The sequence below is a fragment of the Ceratotherium simum genome, chromosome 8, assembly GCF_057802395.1.
Source record: "Ceratotherium simum simum isolate JZ-2026a chromosome 8, ASM5780239v1, whole genome shotgun sequence".
Taxonomy (NCBI): Eukaryota; Metazoa; Chordata; class Mammalia; order Perissodactyla; family Rhinocerotidae; genus Ceratotherium; species Ceratotherium simum.
The window spans coordinates 21690843-21711407 of NC_141907.1; the positions used below are offsets into that span (position 1 = coordinate 21690843).

General features: G+C 35.2%; 1 protein-coding gene across 8 annotated transcripts in view; it reads left to right on the forward strand.

The window, feature by feature from the left end:
• Nucleotides 1-20565, forward strand: part of TBC1D19 (TBC1 domain family member 19) — a 137143-nt gene that overhangs the window by 49473 nt on the left and 67105 nt on the right. For all 8 annotated transcript variants that reach the window (XM_087434155.1, XM_014786654.2, XM_087434153.1 and 5 more), the window contains 3 exons: nucleotides 7556-7628; nucleotides 16147-16185; nucleotides 17722-17834. In XM_087434155.1, the coding sequence (XP_087290281.1) occupies nucleotides 7556-7628; nucleotides 16147-16185; nucleotides 17722-17834 (225 nt within the window). The remainder of the gene's footprint in view (nucleotides 1-7555; nucleotides 7629-16146; nucleotides 16186-17721; nucleotides 17835-20565) is intronic.

The window sequence follows — 20565 nt, forward strand, 5'->3', positions numbered from 1 at the left end:
GCCTTTATTAAGTGTGTAACATGGGGAGGCACAGAGAGAGGTAAGAGAAAGGAAGTATGATAAGACAGTAGAGACTAACTTTGCTCTGGGGCCTGTCACATTTTTGTGAGGAAGTTATTTATTATTATTAATTATTTTTTATTTTATTGAGGTCACATTGATTTATAACATTATATAAATTTCAAGTGTACATCATTATATTTCAACTTCTGTATAGACTGCATTGTGTTCGCGACCAAAAGTCTAGTTTCCATCTGTCACTTTATGGCCCTTTACCCCTTTCACCCTCCCCCCATCCCTTTCCCCTCTGGTAACCACCAATCTGTCCTCCGTATCTATATGTTTGTTTATCTGCTGCATATGAGTGAAGTCATATGGTAATTGTCTTTCTCCATCTGACTCATTTCACTTAGCATAATTAATATCCAAAATATATAAAGAACTCATACAGCTCAACAACAAAAAACAAACACTCAATCAAAAAATGGGCAGACGATCTGAACAGACCTTTTTCCAAAGAAGATATACAGATGGCCAACAGGCACATGAAAAGATGTTTAACATCACTAGTTGTTAGGGAAATGCAAATCAAAACTACAATGAGGTATCACCTCACGTCTCTCAGAATGGTTATTATTAAAAAGATGAGAAATAACAAGTGTTAGAGAGGATGTAGACAAAAAGGAACCATTATACACCGCTGGTGGGAATATAAATTGGTGCAGCCACTATGGAAAACAGTATGGAGATTTCTCAAAAAATTAAAAATAGAACTACCATATGATCCAGCTATTCCACTTTGGGTATTTATCCAAAGAATATGAAAACACTAATTCAAAAAGATATATGCACCTTTGTGTTCATTGCAGCATTATTCACAATAGCCAAGACTTGGAAGCAACTTATGTGGATGAATGAAGAGAGAAGATGTGGTATGTGTATATATATATATATATATATATATATATATATATATATATATATATATATATACACACACACACAATGGAATACTACTCAGCCATAAAAAGATGAAATTGTGCCATTTGCGACAGCATGGATGGACCAGTTAGTTTTAAAATAGAGTAATTATAGAAAGGTGGGGAGATTTCCTGATGGTGGAGTTAAGAAATTATCACCCCTCTTTCTTTTGTTAGTTATCCCACAGCAAGGAGCACAGAAATGTAAATGCTGTCTTTGGTAAAACTAGGAAACAACTTATAACTAAGCTTTAATGTATTAAGATAGAGAGCTGATGGGAAAATGATAAATGACTTAACCCTGGAAGAAGAAGGTCAAACCTAAGTACCTCTAGAAGATGGAGGTATGGATGAGAAGTGTGCCAGTAATCAATTTATTATCTTTCAGCTCCAAGTCTACCTTTTTTGGTTCTGCTTTATTATATTGGAGTTGGACCTTTTACAAACATTTCTGTTTTGCCAGCTGGCTTGATGTTAGGCTTTGTCAATAGAGGCTTCTGGAGGGATACTGCAAGAACATAGCAGGAGAAAGGGGCTTCCCTTCCTGTCCCATGTGCAAGAGCTAGCAGATCAGCATGCAGGAGGCCCAGTAGCACTCACCTCGGCAGCCCTCAGTCAAGCAGCTCAAGCCTATACCTTCTGGCAAGTTTCTTCACCACCCCTGGTCTGCACATTCCTGTGACAGCTACTCCTTCTCCATAGAGGTCCAAATCTCAGTCCTGAGGGCAGGGAGGACCGTTTCCTGAGTTCCTGGTTCCTTCTTGATTTGTTCTCCTTCAGCCTAGAAGACATAGGCCGCATTTGCTGATTCCATTTTTCCATGTCCACATTTCTGGTATGGTTTCTATTTCCTGACTGGACACTGACTGATACAAGAAGTGAGATGATTTTCTCACAGAACTTTGGAAAGGCTCACAAATTGGAGATACCACATGTTATAGAAGACCTTGATGAGCCATAGGGTTGAAAATGGAGATTGTGTGAAAGTCTCTATCAGGAGGGGTTAGACCCCCAGACTCCTACCACCCTGCATTTTCAGGTGCCTCCTCCCCCATGGGAGACCAGAGGCATATTCATTAGAGAAACAGGATCAGAAAGGCTATGAACTCAGAGACCTCAGACATAGAGCAGGACAGGAATGAGGCACTGTGTTGAAAACAGAGGGATTAAATGAAAGTTGACTGAATGGTGAGACTAGTACTCTCATCCCCTACCACCACCACTAATGCCTGCCCAGTTCTCTCCTTCCCCACCTTCCACCAACTCTAGAATGCCAGAGAAAAGACTAACAGAGATTTGGAGAACCCTTACAAAAAAAAGTAGCTGCCTGGCTATAAAATTGCTTCCCAGTGAGCCCACGATACTCTATGCCCAATATTTGCAGACAGAGCTTTCAGTCAGTTGTTTATTGCCTTGTTCCTAAATATGACTGATAGCCTAGGATCTCCAGATATTTGAAATCTTCCAACTTGAAATCCAGGAACCAAAACTAAAACACACAAATAAAAAAATAAAGATGAAGAAATAGCCAGTTTAGGAAATGAGTGCTTATCATGACCACTAATAGTTGTTTCAGGTTTGAATTTACATTCATACTCACAGGATACAATAGGCTATAACCTGGCAGCAGGTTCACTTAGATTTGTAGAATGATACAAGACAGAAAACATAGCATGTCAGTATATTAGGTAGGTAGGACTCTTCATTCGAAGTTCTTACGGCCAACTGGATGCTACTTCCCAGCCCCCACGAGGAATGCATGAAATTGGAAGTGACAAGTTGACATAGGCACAACACAGGGAAGTCTCATACACAATAGGAACCATTTCTTGTATTGCACATGAGCATAGCTTCCAAGCCCTCTTAAGAGACACCACACCAGGCAGCTAGGCCTATGTATTCCACCAGTAGGTTTTTATACTCCACTCACAGTCTTCCATTATAGATGTTATTTACCAGTCAAGGGTCATACTTTTTTCAGTAAATAACATTGCTTAGTAATATAGCTTGACTTTCTCTTTGCATTTTGTGTGTGTATGTGTGAATGTGTGTGTGATCCAGTATATTTTCAGGGCAACAGTACTGGGAGAAGGTAAACCCAAGGTCATCTTCACATGGACAAAATGGTCAATCTGTTAACCATTTCTTCCCAATAGAAGACTTAAAGAAACCATTAATATTCTCAGAGAAAAGATATTACTCATGAAAGAAGAACAGAATTTCATTAAAACAACAAAACAAAATATTAGAAAATGAAAAAGAGCTTCTAGAAATCAAAAATATGGTACACAAAAAAAGAAAAAAAGATCAGTAGGAGAGTTGAAAACAAAGCTTAGGAAATCTCTATCAGAAGACAGAGCAAAAGCAAAAAGCCAAAGCGAAAACTAAGAGGGAAGAGATTTTTTTAATTAGAGGAGCAATCCAGGAAGGCTAACATCTGATCAAGAGGACTTCCAGAAAGAGAAAACAGAGATAAGGGAATTATTAAAATGTCCGTGAACTGAAAGACAGGAATCTCCAGTATGAAAAGGCCCATCCAGTACCCAATACCATGAATGAAAGAAGACCCAGACCATGGCACCTAAAAGGAGAAGACTCTAAAAACTTTTTACAGAAGAAAAACAGAGTACATATAAAGTGTTAGGTATCAGAGTGGCATCTGACTTCTCAGCAGCAGGACTGGAAGCAAGAAGATTTTGAAGTAATGCCTTTAAAAATTTGAATTGATTTCAAGCCTAGAATTCTATATGTAACCAACAGTCAATCAAATGTGAAGTTGGAGTAGACATGTTCAGACGTATGTGATCTAAAATATTTACTCTTACTCAGGGAGCCATTGGTAGAAGTGCTCCACAACAAGGTCATAAACAAAAAGAGCGAAATAGAGGACCCAGGAAACAGGGTTCCAACCTCAGAGAAGAAGAATTTTCAGAATGACAGTGAAGAGAATGCCAGGACAAAGCCTGTGCAACAGGACTGGAGCACAACAATCCCGACTGGAGAAAGAGGTTAGAGGGTTCCAGGATGAATGCCTAAAACACCAAAAGATGATTGGATCATCAAAAGATGATCTGACGCATTTGACCACATGGAAAATTGTATTGAGGTGGGTATTTTCAGAGTTGTTCAAGGGTGTAGGAAGAGGGAAATGGTTAGAGAAAATTGTGAAAAATGCTTTAATTATGAACTGCATGAAAAAAAGTACAAGAAAAGAAACATTTATAACATACTATGTGGCTCAGCAGTGAATAATACTTAAATAGTCATAATAATGCAAACTCTTAATATGGATTTAATCAAGAATTGATATATAATTATACTGAATGATGGAGGGAGGAAAAGAGAATATACATGAGCTGAAATCCTCATTTACCATAAAAAAATCAATAGATATCTGAAACTGGTGAATCAAAAATAGCAGTATACACTTGTTACTTGAAATTTGGAGATAAATACCAGAAAAAAAGCTGAAAGTGGTTGTCCCTGGATAGTAGGCTAGTTATGATTGTGTGTGTGTGTGCTGGGGAGGAGTGTATAAGATAGGGAATTGCTATTTTGTTGTTGTTGTAAATTTTTTAGCTGATTTGACTTCTTAAACTATTTGCTGCATGTAGAGACAGTATAGCATGATGGTTAGGTGATTAGATTCTGAAGCCAACTAACCTGGATTTAAATTTTTGCTCTGCCATTTACTGGCTCTGTGACCTCGGTCAAGTTTTTTTTTTTTTTTTTTTTTTTTTTTTTTTAAAGATTTTATTTATTCATGTTTTTCCCCCCAAAGCCCCAGTAGATAGTTGTATGTCGTAGGTTCACATCCTTCTAGTTGCTGTACGTGGGACTCGGCCTCGCGTTGGACGGAGAAGTGGTGCCTTGGGGCGCGCCCGGGATCCGAACCCGGGCCGCCAGCATCAGAGCGCACGCACTTAACCGCTAAGCCACGGAGCCGGCCCATCGGTCAAGTTTTCTTAACCTTGAGCTTTAGTTTCTTCATTTGTAAAATAGGGATAATAATATCTCATAGAAGTGCTGAGCAGATCAATAAGTTAAGATATAAGATATGAGTTGAATTGTATCCCCCAAAAAGATATGTTGAAATCCTAACCTCCAGTACCTGTGAATGTGGTCTTCTTTGGAAGTAGGGTCTTTGCAGATGCAATCAAGTTAAGATGATGTCTTACTGGAGTAGGGTGGGCCCTAAATCCAATATGACTAATGTCCTCATAAGAAGAGGATAAGAGACCCAGAAGAGAGACACACAAGGAGAGTGTCGTGTAACAATGGAGGCAGAGATTAGAGTGATTCACCTATAAGCCAAGGAACATCAAAGATTGCCAGCAATCCCAGAAGCTAAGAGAAAGGCATGGAACAGATTCTCCTCTAGAGCTTTCAGGGAGAGCATGGCCCTATTAACACCTTGATTCTGGACTTCTAGCCTCCAGGATTGTGTGGATAAATTCCTGTTGCTTTAAGCCACCCAGTTAGTGGTACTTTTTTTTTAATGGCAGCCCTAGGATACTAATATATATAAAGCATATAGATGGTACTTGGAACGTAGTAAGCAGTATGTAACTATTAAGCATTACTACTACAACTTTGATAAAAAATTAATTTTTAAAAAGTTATTTTTTAAGTGTTAGAAGTCCTATTAGTAGCAGTTTGTACAAAGCACTTTGGCTGTACAGAAGAGGAAGTGGCAGATTCTTCTCCTGGAAGTGGTGGGAAGTCTTCTCAGAGGTACTGCCATTTGAACTAGTGTGAAGGATTTTGCTAGGTCAAGAAGCAGGGAGAGGATAATGTATGAAAAGGTTGAGCCTGTGCGTGAGTGGGCCTAATTATGTCTTCTGTCTGTCTGAGGGGACCCGGAGCTGGTGTGGATTCATTCCTAGCCGATGGAGAATCAAAAGCCTGTGGCTAATTCTCAAGAAATTGCACTATGCCCACTAAGAGTATAGTTAGTCCTTCTCTTCCTGCAGTTATTAGAGTAGTTGTCTTTGCCTTCCCTGAAACATGTGGCCTGGAGATTTAATGATTCTGACTCCAAGATGCATGGTTTATCTGTGACCCCAGTCTGTCTGTGTGAGTATTGAGCTTACGGAGCAGTGAAATAGAAAATGGATGTTCAGAGTTCTGCTTATGCTCCTAATATGTCTTAGCATAAGAACAATTCTCGATTGTGATTACGGAACCTAATATTGAAATATTTGTTGTAAAGTCCCTTCTGTAGTATGAAGATTAAATTTATTAAAAAATCAATACATTATCATTAATTCTAACCATTTCAATGAAGGAAGAGTGTTTAAAATAAATAGAAGACAGTGGTTGACAATGGAAGAATAACATTAAATTTTTACCTCTGTAGTCGTTAAAAACTGGTGATATAAGCTGCACTGCTTTTTTGAAGTATAGATAAAAATCAGGTTTAGTTAAAAATTGAAATATAACATCAGTTATTTAAAATCAATGCAAAAATGAAATGTGTGTGCATGTTAAGCTGAATAACTGTCTTGTGAGGGACCTTAATAAATCACTAACTTAAATAATAATAGATAATCAGGGAAGATTAAAGCAATTTCCGTTTTTTAAAGGAGAAGGAAGTTTGGTTTTAGCAATTAGAATACTAACAAAACACTGAGGGAAATATTAATCAAAATATTTAATTACTTAGGGAATAAAAATAATGTGAATACTATGGGGTTGTTATATATTTAAAAAATAACAGACAAACATGATTCCTTTCCCTAGACATTACTAGATAAGTAGAGGAAGTCTAGAGAATAAATCTAATTTATTCTTATTTTAACAGAGCACTTGATAGTCTAATTTTACTTAAAAATTAAGTTGTTTTGGATATTTGCAGTGTTTAGTTGATTAAGAGCTGAGTGAAGTACAGTAACATAGAAAGCACAGATACAGAACTATATTGGTAATTTTAGACAATGATTCTAGAAGATAAAATTGGTAATTGCTACATTTACTGTGTGTGTTTTACGAAAGATTTGAATATTAATACTTCTTTACTCAAAAGGATAATTATCACTCCTTACTTTGCTAATTAGTCTATTACTTAAAAAGGCAAAATCAAGGACTATTTTAAAAACCAAGTTTTTTTTTTTAAAACAGTGGGCATCACTTATTGGTTAGAAGGCATCAAAGTAAAAACTTTTCTTAGGTAGGAAAAATTAAGGGAAAGAAAAATACTACTAAAAGTTCTACATTTGGAGAAATATTGTGTGTTTGTTTCTTTTCCCGTTCTATTATTAATTTTCTTAAAAGCTTTAATTTTTTCTACTCATATTTATTTCACATGAAAATAATAAATATTACATAGATATACTTGTAGTAAAAGAATCATGGTTGTTCTGCCCCTTAATTTTGGACTAATGCATTACCATTTAAAGGTTCAATAATGTCTTTTTCTTTTTTAGGTATTTAAGTGAAGCAAAGATTCAATGAAGCAAAGTTTTATATTGTGATTTTTATTTAAGCTGATTATTAGGTTAATAGGTAGATTAATATTAGATTAATAGGTAACAAAGTCTGAAATATATTTTAATTCTATGTGTGTTATTTTTCAGAAAGAATTCTTTGTAGAACTTGGCTTAACTACAGGACAACTGGGTATAGATGATTCTACACAAGTGCCTCCTGGTTAGTATTTCTCCCATATGGCATATAATTAATGATAAATGAGAGTAAGTTTGAGGTTTATCTTGTTGTTTCCAAATTAATGTAGTAACTTTTTTATACCTGAAAACTAAGCATGCTTTTTTGCCTCTCCTTGGTTAATATTAATTACTGAATAAAATCCTGTATGTGGTAATTATTAGAGTTCAACTAGATTTTGTCTTTTTCTTTGAAGGTCTTTAAAATAATTTTAAAAAGTCTTTAGACATACATAAGTCATTTTGTTGACAAAATCTTCATTGGTAGCACTCATATTTCCCTTTACTGGCCATCACTATCTATTTTTATTATTTTTCATATCCAAGTTAAGCAAACACTGACATTCTACCTTAAATAAATTTAGGCTTTAAAATTAGTGTCTTTTAGACCTTAATCATAGAGAAAATTTCCCTGAGAAATTTTTCTCTTTTTGTACATAAATACAATGTGCTTTTCTTAAAAGACCAGATTGGGATTTAGCTATAATAAAAAGGAAGTAAAAATTGGCTGAAGACGTGGGAAGTCTATATTGTAGTGGAAATAATACTAGACAGGAGTCAGGGAACTGTTCTAGTCTTTCCTCTGGCACTGGCTAGCTGTGTGACTTTGACAAGTCACTTGACTTCTCTGGATTTGTTTCTTCCTCTGTAAAATAAAGAAGTTGGCTATTTATTATCATTATTATTATTGCGGTGGTACTACTTCTACTTCACATCATACAAGAAAATTGAAACCGTAATGCAATACCGCTATGTACCACCAGAATGACTAGAACAAAGAAGATGGAATACACCAAGCCTTAGCAAGCATATAGAGCACCTCTACTCTCATACATTATTGGTGGAAGTGTAAACTGGTATTACTACTTTTGAAAATTCTTTGGCAGTTAATCTACTAAAGCTGAACTTATACAAATCCTAGGACCCAGAAATTGATAATAGTAATAATAATAATAATAAACAGTTATTGAGCATATACTGTGTTACATATATATTATCTCATTTTAATCTTTCAGCAACTCTAGAAGGTATATATTATTACCATTTTTTAAACTTTATTAATTTAAAATGCATGTAGAAAAGTATATATTTCATAAGAGAACAGCTTAGCTTTTATGAATTGGACACACTTATTAAAATACCATCTGGATCAATCAGCTGAAGCCCCTTCTTTCAGTCTTTATCCCCCATGTCAAAGATAATCACAATTCTGATTTCTAGCAGCATAGATTAGTTTTGCCAATTCTTGAACTTCAATGAATGGAAGAATGCAGTATATACTCTTTGATGTTTAACTTCTTTTGTTCCACATTATGTTTGTGAGATTTAGCTGTGTTGTTGTGTGTATTTGAGGATTATTTTTTTGCATTATAGTATTCCACTCTACTAATATACCACACATTTATTTATCCATTCTATTGTTGAAGTGTATTTGGGAAGTTTCAAGTTTGGGGCTATTAAAAATAAGGCTGCTATGAACATTCTAGTATGTGCCTTTTGGTGAACATATATATGCATACCCTTTTGTGGGGTATACACTTGGGAAAGCAGTTTCTCAGTCCTACAATTTGTATGAGTTCAGCTTTAGTAGACAACTGCCAAAGAATTTTCAAAAGTAGTAATACCGGTTTACACTTCTACCAACAATGTATGAGAGTAGTGGTTGCTCTATGTGCTTGCTAAGGCTTGGTGTATTCCATCTTCTTTGTTCTAGTCATTCTGGTGGTATATAGTGGTATTGCATTCCAGTTTTAATTTTCTTGTATGATGTGAAGTGGAAGTATTGCCACAATTTTAAAGCTGAAGAAGTGGAGACTTTAAGTAACTTGCCCTTGGGCCGGCCCTGTGGCTTGGTGGTTAAGTGCGTGCGCTGCGATGCTGGTGGCCCGGGTTCGGATCCCGGGTGCGCATCGAGGCACCACTTCTCCGTTCATCCTGAGGCCGAGTCCCACATACAGCAACTAGAAGGATGTGCAGCTACAACATACAACTACCCACTGGGGCTTTGGGGGGAAAAAATAAAATAAATAAAATCTTTAAAAAAAAAAAAAAAAAAAAAATAAGTAACTTGCCCAAGATCACAAAGCTAGTACGTGGTAGAACCAAGATTCAAAACTAAGCAGTCTGCCTCCAAAGTCTGCTTTACTATGCTGACTCCTCTCTACCCTCTTTGATATTCTTTTATTTTATAAGACAGTATCAGATAGCTTATAGAATAAGATATTGCTATGGTTTGAATGTTTGTGTCTCCCTAAAATTCAGATGTTGAAGTCTTAATCCCCAAGGTGGTAGTATTAGGAGGTGGGGCCTTTGGAAAGTGATTAAGTCATAAGGGCGGAGCTCTCTTGAATGAGATTAGTGTCTTTGTAAAAGAGGCCTAACAGAGCTCCTTAGCCCTTCCACCGTGTGAGGACACGATGAAAAGTCGGCAGTCTGCAACTTGAAAGAGGGCCTTCAGCAGAACCAACCATATTGGCACCCTGATCTTGACTTCTAGCCTCCAGAACTGTGAGAAATAGATTTCAGTTGTTTATAAGCTACTCAGTCTGTGTGTATTTTGTTAAAGCAGCCTGAATGGACTAAGACAGATATCTTATGTTCATGGCCAGTGATAGCCATATATATAACAAAAGGAAAAGGAAATAGTAACACAACCTTGAATGATATTTATGTTTTTCACTTTTGAAATAATCCTTAAGAATTATTTAAAATTATTCTAAACCTTAAGTAGCTGTGCTTTAGAAAGAGTAATTTTTTTCTTAATCTAGATTATAGTTCTTTCTTCTTTGATTTAGTTATAATACAATATATGTGTGTGAGACCCTGCTAAGGGCCAGGGACTAGCAAATACATAGATATGACATAATCTTTGGTCTTAGGGAAGATATAGTAGAAAATAATGTAACAGAACTCAGTGGGTCTGTCTCTTGGTGAGTGCAGAGCCAAAAAGCACAACCAAGGCTGAAGTGGGTGAAGAAAAAGTTTTATTGCTTGCACAAGCAATAGAGAACGCTGGGAACAGCCCCCAAAGCAGTGCCGCCTGTCCCCGACCTCTGCTTAATGCTGGTGGAGACTTTATACTCCAGAGTGCAGAGGATATGTTACCACTGTGTAACAACTAGGCCTGATCAGGGTGCATGTACAGGCCATGACATAACGAGTTCAAGGCACCATTAAATGAGGAGTTCAATGTAACATGCCATTACATAACAGGTTCAATGCAACATGCCTTTATATAAGAGGTCCATGGTAACTTTGGGACAGTTTGAGCGGGAGCAATTTGCAGGGGTCCTGCTGCACCCATGTAAGTTTCACTGTAGGATGGCAACCTCTGCGAAAAGGAGGACATCAACTTCTGAAAAACAGCACATTTAGTTTTCTCCTTGTCTGGAAAACATTTGACAGACGATGTTTAGTTATGGATCAGATTTTCAGTAACCCTTTCCTTGCCTGGTTTCTGGCCACAATAAGATTCAGATAAGAATCATTGTGGTACTTGCTGTTATATACAAGGGGCATTTGGAACAGAGGAAAGAATACCTAAGTCTGCCTGAAGAAGGTTGATAATCTCTTTAGTTAATGCAATTATTTTTTTTTTTTTTTTTTTTTAGATTTTTTATTTATTCATTTTTTTCCCCCAAAGCCCCAGTAGATAGTTGTATGTCATAGGTTCACATCCTTCTAGTTGCTGTACGTGGGACTCGGCCTCACGTTGGACGGAGAAGTGGTGCCTTGGGGCGTGCCCGGGATCTGAACCCGGGCCGCCAGCATCAGAGCGCGCACACTTAACCGCTAAGCCACGGAGCCGGCCCAATGCAATTATTTTTGCTCTCTCTCTTTCTCAAAACAGTACTGCTAAAAATTGGGTTAATTGGTGTTCATCCAATGAGATTGTTTTTAGTGGTATAGTACTTGGATTTTTGCCTGAGTTGAGAATTATACTGTCATTTTGCCTGACTAGTCAGCAGTATTACTTGGAAAGAAGATTGGGATCATATATAACTACTTTCACTTAGAATTCACTTTATTTTTACTTTTTTAGTCTATATCTATGTCTTTGGTTAAATTGGAAATGTAATGCTTAATGTTTGAAAATGTTGCTAATACCTGTGTTTGGCTAGAGGCAAGTTTTATATTTAGGTTTAAGTTTAAGTGTGATTTAAAGGAACTATATCCTTCTTACTCATCTTTAAAAACCTGTGTTACCTATGTTTTATCAATACTATTCTTCAATGTTTATATTTGAAGTGCATTCCTCACTAACTTAGCTGTTATATAAAAGTCAGGAGAAAAGTCCTTACCTTTGTAATGATATAAGAAATTTTTACATATTAAAGCATATGGGGAATCCATTCTGTATTAAAGTTGATTTGGCCTAAAATTTTGTGAACAAAAGAAGCCTGATTTATGACCTGTCAAACATACATTGTACATCTGCTTTAATTATTATCTTAAAGTAAAGAATGTACTCCCTGAGAATAAGAATTGATGCCTCCCTTCTTGTGACACCAGATAAGTCTCCCTTCCCATGATCCCAGGGTCATGTTGACCTGCTGTGTACATGCTAACCTGTAACAAAATATCTCCTTGAACCCTTGAAAGAACATACCCCTGTCATGCTTGATGTATATCTCTTTGTTTGGAAATGGTATATAACTGTGCTGAAAAACACTCTGCTCTAGAGCGCTTTCTTCCTTTGCGAAGGCTGTGGCTCCTGGGCTATTGTCCTCAGCTTGGCTAAAATAAAACTCTCTATCCTTTTCTTTTGTGATAGAATGGTTATTGATTATTTGCATCGACAATAATATAGAATCCTTATTTAAGAATAAAAAAAATTAGGATTATTCATTATTCCTACAAACTCATGAATACACATTTAGTTTAAATAAACACACACATACATACTTACTATGGAAACCATTTATAAGACCCATGCTAAAAGGGTGAGCAGGATCAGCATTCTTTTATAAGGCTTGATGATAAAGAGGGGCTTATATGTCTGATATTATTGTTTGAATATACATAATAATGAATCTTATTAGATGGGGCTTCTGCTAAATAGACATCTTTTACAGCTTGTTATTATTTATTTATTAGTTTTGGTGAGGAAGATTAGCCCTGAGCTAACATCTGTTGCCAATCCTCCTCTTTTTGCTGAGGAGGATTAGCCCTTGGCTAACACCCGTGCCCATCCTCCTCCACTTTACATGTGGGATGCGTGCCACAGCATGGCTTGATGAGTGGTATGCAGGTCCGCTCCTGGGATCTGAACCCGCAAACCCTGGGCTGCCCAAGCAGAGTGCACAAACTTAACCACTATGCCACAGGGCCGGCCCCTGTTATTTCTAAAAGAAAAAAGCACTTCAGTTGGTGTAGCATTTCCTGAAGTGTGTTCCATGAAGCAATCATCAGATGCCCTGTGAAAAAGGATCTTGTTGTCAAATAAGGTTTGGGAAAGGCTGTGCCATACCTTTGTAAGATATACAGTGTGTGTTACTATCTTAAAGACTATGAGAAATCCTAAGGAAACTTTTTGCTCAGCATCTCCCAAATTTATTTTACCAGAGAGCTTTTTTCCAAGCAAGATCTATTAATTTAGATGCATCTATTAACTTAATGGTCCTCAGAGCATTCTTTGAGAAACACAGAGTATAGATTGGAAATTGTTCTGACTTCTTTGGGCTTCTTACTCTTGTACTAGGAAATAGCACTTAGAAAGCAAAAGCTGTTGCATGATAATTATACCTCAATTTAAAAAAAAAAAAGAAAGAAAAATTATTGTATTTCACATAATTGAGTAGGTAAATTTTGTAAAGAAGTCTTTTTTTTTTATTTCATACTACTTTCAGTGATAAAGCACTATTATCACTCAGTAGTATCATCCACTTTTATAAGAGACAAGAATTGGCTGACAACTTTTAATTCTTTGGTTACTAAGTCTCGACAGTCATAGCTAATTAAAATGAAACTGGTATTATTGTTTTATATGCAGTCTTGAAATAAATATATTCAAATACTTTAGTGATAGAAAATGATTGTATGTTGGCAGGGCCCCCAAACACTTTACTTTGTCATTGTATAATCTGCTCAACTAATTACTTCAGAGCTATTAGGAACAGAATAAACTAAAAGAATAGGACACTCTACTTCAAATATTCAAACATGTAAGAGCAGCTTTATGGATAGTTTTTTAAATCTAAAAAGATTATCTAACACTGAAATTATTAATAAATGGAAAATAAAAGTATAGTACCATTTTCTATTTAGCTGGGCTAAACCTGGACATCACAGAACAAGCTTCCTAGAAAACTGTGTTAAAATCTTAGCCCAGAACAGATCTCCCTCTCCCTCTATGCCCAGATCTCACCATTAGCAGGCCACTGAGTTTGGATAAGAACTCCAAAGTGCCTGAGCATGAGCATTCTGCTCAAAAGAGAATCAAGTGCCAAGATGGCCACTAGGTGCCAGGGGACCCAGGCGCTAATTACCCAGAGAGTCACAGGTAACTTCATGACCTTTAACACACAGTTATCCGATTCTTTAGAAAAGGTTAACTAATCACTGTTGGAGAATCTAACAAATCCAGTGTGCACCACCTCCTTTCTCAGGTGGTAGGGAGAAAGAGGGGAAAACGAAGTTGAGAAACTGGTTTTCTCTGGGATGGGGAGAACAGTTAAAAGTTCTCCTCCTCATGGTTTCATAATCTTTTTTTGTTTGTTTTGCTCTAATTTTCAAATCACTTTTATAGAAGTATAACATACATACCGAAAAGGCTACAAATCATAAGTATATACAGATCAATGAATTTTTACAAAGTGACGCACTTGTGTAACCTCCAACCAGATCAAGAGATAGAATATTACCAGCGTTCTGGAAACCTCCTAAGGCACACTTCCAGATTCCACCACCCCCACGGGTAACAACTATCCTGACTTCTAACATCGTAGGCTAATTTTGCCTATTTTTGTACTTTATAGATATAGAATCATACAGTATGTACTCTCTTGTGTCTAGCTTCTTTTGCTTAATGTTTGCGAGATCCATATTGTGTGTAGTTATGAATCATTCATTCTCATTGCTGTATTGTAATCCGTTGTATAAATATTCCACTGTTTATCCATTCTGCTATTGATGATCATTTGAGTTGTTTCCACTATTTTGTTCTTATCAATAGCACTACTATGAATATTCTTGTATATGTCTCTTTGTGCATATATGTACATATTAGATATATGTACTTGAGAATGAATTATTAATTGTCGTAGGATGTGCATGTATTCAGTGTTAGTAAATGTTGCCAAACAGCTTGCCAAGGTAGCTGTACTAATGTACACTCCCACCACCTTTGGATGAGAAGTTCATTTGCTCTGTTTCCTTTGCATTTAGAATTGTTAGTCTTTTTCATTTTAGCCATTGTGGTGGATGTGTATTTTATAATGGTTTTAATTGCATTTCTCTGATGACTGGGTGGGGTTAGCACCTTTTCATATGTTTATTGGTCCTTTGGATTTCCTCTTTTGTAAAAAACCTATTCAAATCTTTTGCCTATTTGTGTCAGTTAGTTGTCTGTCTTTTTCTTATTGACTTACCAGAAGTTCTTTATATATTCTGGATACATGTCCTTTACTGGGTATACATATTGCAAATATATTCTGCCACTCTGTGACTTACCTTTTCACTCTCCATGGTGTCTTTTGATGAACAGAAATTTTTTTATTTTAATGTGGTCTAGTTTAGGAGTCTTTTTCATTATGATTGGTACTTTAAAAACAAATCTTTGCTTCTCTCATACAATCTTTTTAAATGGCATTTGTATAGTGGGATTTTACCTATATAGTATTAAGGCTTTTATTAGATATGCTTTAATGGTAGATTAATGTAGAAGTAGGGCTTTGCAAATGAAGCTGTCAACAAGTTTTGGATTTTTTTTTTCTTAAGAAAAAAATCAGGGGCCGGCCTGGTGGCACAAGCGGTTAAGTGCGGGCGCTCCGCTGCAGCGCCCCGGGGTTCGCCAGTTCGGATCCCGGGTGCGCACCAATGCACTGCTTGGCAAGCCATGCTGTGGTGGCATCCCATATAAAGTGGAGGAAGATGGGCACGGATGTTAGCCCAGGGCCAATCTTCCTCAGCCAAAAAAAAGAGGAGGATTGGCAGATGTTAGCACAGGGCTGATCTCCTCACAAAAAAAAAAAAAAAAAAATCAAAGATGAATGGATAGAAACATTTTTGTGTTGTAAGAAGATATTCTATTTTAACAAAGCAAAATTGGTTTATCAGTTTTTTCTTCTAATTAAATGTACTTAAATCCTTTTTAATTTCTACAAACTTTAAACAACAGAAAAAGATTTTTTTACATATAAACATACATATTCTTATAGTTTTCTATAGAGCCATTCAGATTTAAAAATAATTAAAAGTATCAATACCAGCAAAAGTATACCTAATATTGTTCTAAATGTGGCTGATCATATTTGTGTCTAATAATTTTATTTTATCATTTTTAGAACTTTTTGAAAATGAACATGTACGAATTGGGCAAAAAGGTAAGATTTTGATTACATTTATTATAATTTATTTTGATGATTATAATTTCTGAAAACGAGACGGTCCTAAGTAAATGTCTGCATCATGTACCCTAACTGAGGATTAGTCTCTGAAAATCTAAAAACCTAAGAAGCAGTATATTTAACTACGTAGACAATATAATGGGAATCTTTTTAAAAAGAGGAAATGCATCATTTTGACTTTATCAATAAATGTGAGATAAAGAGGTACACAGATGGTTCACTGAAAAGGAAATAATAAATGCAGACACACATTCCTCAAGGATATTAGCTTAATCCATTCAGCAGTAGAATTTCATTTTAAAATCAAAGAGGCAGGTTCTCTCTTTGATGCACCCACACACTTCTCATTAATGTTAATGGGAGTGTGCTCCTGCATCAGGAGAAGATATAACTGTCATACTTCCCGATGACTGTTCACAATGGTAAGACTTAATAACCGAAGCCGGTCTTAGTATTCTGGGGAATCATTTTTCCCTATCTTTTGGAGATTCTTTTCCTTGTTTTATGAGTCCTATTTATCTTTGAAACATGAATTGCAGATGAGTCTTTGGGTTAGAATGAAACTTCTATGACAATTATATTATTATGTTCTAAACTCCCTAGTTCAATTTTTCAAAATCATATTTATTTAAAAGACTTCATTTGTATGATATGACATTTTCATTAAACACAATTGCAAATTAAAGAATATGTTTCATCTCTTTTATTTGATATGATCTCTTTGTTTCTTTTGGTCTTGAAAGAAGAAAATATAAGAAAACAGTACTGTTAGACAAATATCAGCAGTTGTCTAGTATGTCTTTTTTTCTTTTTCATTTTTGTTTGTTTGAGGGGAGGCTTTATTTCCAGATTTAATAACTGGCATTTTCATTACAGAAAATAAAAATGAAAATGAAAGCAAAAGGATAATATGTTAATTTTGTGAACTTAGCTGCTTACAAATAATATTGGGCCTTCTTAAAGAGTTATCAGATCTTTTTTGTTTTTACTTCTGAAAAAAATCCCTCTTTTCTGTTGATTTTGACAGATAGCTAAGAAGTCATCTAATAGGGTAGATATCTTATCTCATGTATAATTCTTAGCCATAATACTTCAAATTCCATACTACTTCCAAATACTACAACATTCATGACTTAGTATAATATGCATAAGAAATTTAGGTTTCTGTTGATATGACTTTACTTGATCATGGAATCCAAAAATTAATATATATATGCATCACTAGTTTCAGATCCGTGGAGCTATAGTTAGAGCAAAGTGATCTCAAGGTACCTACATTAAAAACTTTTAGCAAGTAGGGTAGGAGGTGGAGGAGGTTAGGCTTGAAACTTAATAGGACTGTAAATAGGGCCACATCAAAATTCAGAGAGTAAAAGAAGGTTGTCAAGACATGATGTACTTATGTTAGATATAAAGATGAAATGTTAGCTTCCTAAAGATTTTAGTTAAAGATTTCAGTGTTATTTCTTACATTATGAATTTTCTAATGAGATTTTAATATACTTTTGACAGTTCTAGCAGAACAAGATAGTGCTGCTGCTCAACAGTATGTCAGACAAGGAAGTCCCACAGCTCTGAGAGCTGAATTATGGGCTCTCATTTTGAATATTTCCAGTCAACCTGAGGTAAGAAGAAAAAAGGATGGGCCAAATTTGAGCTATTGATATTTATTTTTCAAAGATAAGTTATTCAAAATAGAAATACTTTTGTTTCTTAGTCCAATATTTATCCCTTTTTGTATTTTCAAACTCACTGTAATTTTGAGTTCTAAGACAAGACTAACATAATTGAATCACTGTGCTCAACACAGAAGTTTTTGTTATTAACAATTATTTGGATGGTGTGAACTTATACCTACAACAGAACAATAAGTAAAATTTGAAGAAATGGAGTCTGCCAGTTTAGATCAGTGAAGATATATGGTAGAATTGGAGTATTAGAATAGGGGGAAATAGAGACGCGCAACTCAGTATACGTAAATGAGTACATTGTCACCACAGTTACTTTTGAAATATGCACTATTTTTATGGTTCTAAAAATTGACAGATTTTGTAGGAATATTATTTTTCTAAGTATAAGAACATTTTATTTTAAGAAGTATAAGTGAATATGAAGAAAAATCACCAACAGATAGGTAATAGATTCAATAAAGAAAAATTATGTAAGACATTGATTCTTTTTGCAATATTCTTAGTGGGTATTTTTTTTTTTTTTTGCTTAAGCCCATTGATCATATAAGTCATCTATTTAAAGATTTTAATAAATAGCAAACTGATAGTTCCCTAGCCTAGTGGTTAAAAGCATGGGTTTTGGAATCATATAGACCTGGTTTCAATTCCTAGCTCCCCCAACTTATTTGAAATATGTCGTTGAGTTAAGTTTCTTCAAACCTCAATTTACCCATACTTAAATAGAGATAATATTTATATCACAGAGTTGTTGTGAGAATTAAATGAAATAATGTATGTGAGTCTTTTAACACAGTGCCTGACATAAATGGTCACCATTAATGGTAGTAATAATAATAATTACATATTAGATATAATTATGTTATAGATTAATTATAATTTTTAATAATACAGTTTTAAAGAAAATCAAACATTATTAATATCTATTATAAAAACCGTACCTCTAACTTTTGCAAGTTATGTATGCATGCGTGTGTGTGTGTGTGTTTGTGTATTTTAAATCTCCCTCTGTGAACAGCACTGTCAAAAATCACTTGCTTTCTTTTTGAAAGAATAAAACTTGTGATTTATTTCAGAGCAGTTTTAGAAGTAACAGTTTATACCCATTTCAACACCAAATTTAGAATTTCTCCAGAAGTATCATTTTAGAATAAAAGTAGTAATCCCAGATAATGATTGTTTTTTATAATGTTCAAAGGCAGTTTTTACGCTTGAATTTTGGAACTAATAGCCATCTTAATTTTCTAAATGCAAAATGACAAGTTTGTAAATAGAAATTAATATTTTCAGAAAATCAATCTTGATTTTATTGAATAAAACATTTTCCATCACTTACACTTATTTTTAGCTGTAAAATTATGACCTCAATGAACTATAGCAGTTCCAAAATAATTGTTGCAAGTGGTACATTAGAGGGAGGGTGGCAGAGAGGAAGAGAGGGAGAAACTTAATTCTTATCAAGAATACTTTATCAGAACTTTTTGTTCAATTACTTTTCTGTTACTTAAAAGAAGCTATACATTCAAATGCATCATAGTTGAGGAGTTAGAGAAATAAATGGAATATTTCACATTTTACACCCATAAAGCTATTTTTCAAAATCTTATCTCAATAGAAAGACTTTGGGTATAGTGCTTTAAGTTCCTAATAGTTCATTTATTTAGTATTTTTACTAGAAATTATTTAACTTTGATTTTTTTCCTCTTTTTAAGAAAAGATGTGGTAAGTTTAAAAGGATTGCTTTTATGTATTTTCTACAAATCTCTAGGTGCGCATCAAAATATTCATATTTAGGAAACATTATTCATATTTTAAAATTTTTTGCTTAATTTCAGCTAATTAAAGGAAGACAGAAATCTTTCCTATACTTTGCTCTAGGTACTTGCTTACTGATAAAATTGCCAAGACCACTTTTAACTTTTAAGATTTTCATTAGTGATTTTATAATCAAGTTCTCTGCGACCTTACCTAGGTCCACAACAATGCCTGACCTTCCTCGAATTTCGTGGTCAGCTCGCCTAGTCTTTACAGTACCTGTTTCTTACCTTCAGTCTCCTCAACCACTTCTTTTCAGTCTTAGCAAAAGACCGCCGCTTCTCCTGCCCAGAGAAAACAAATCATCATGAGAAGCTCATTCAGATTCGTTACACCAAGCCTCTAAACTTAATTGCATCAGCACCTGTTCTTGCTTTCTCTACTTTTACAGCTACACCTTCTGAAAGAAAAGTCTCTGGTAGATGCTCCTGCTTCCTTAGTCTCGTTAATTACTCAGTCTACCATAGTCTGGCATACACGCCACTGTATGACTATAACTGCCCTACCTAAACTCACAAAGGAACAGTGGACACATTTTAGTGTTTATATCTTCTGCATATGATCCTATCGCCTAGTCTGTCCTTGAAATATTCTTAGTCTTTAATTTAGTTCACCCTGTTTTCTTAGTTGTTCTTTCTTTCTTTTTCCTTTTTTTTTTGGTTTCCATTTGGGTTTCTCTGCTGGACCTGAAGTGCTTGTATTTCCCAGAATTCCATTTTGATCCTCTTTTCATTCTGTAAGTTTTCCCTGGACCGTCTCGTCCACAAGTTACCTATTCCCTAATGGCTTCCACTCTGTTTTCAACCAAACTTTCTCTTAAGCCTAAAACTTTTATTTCCAGTTGCCTACAGAA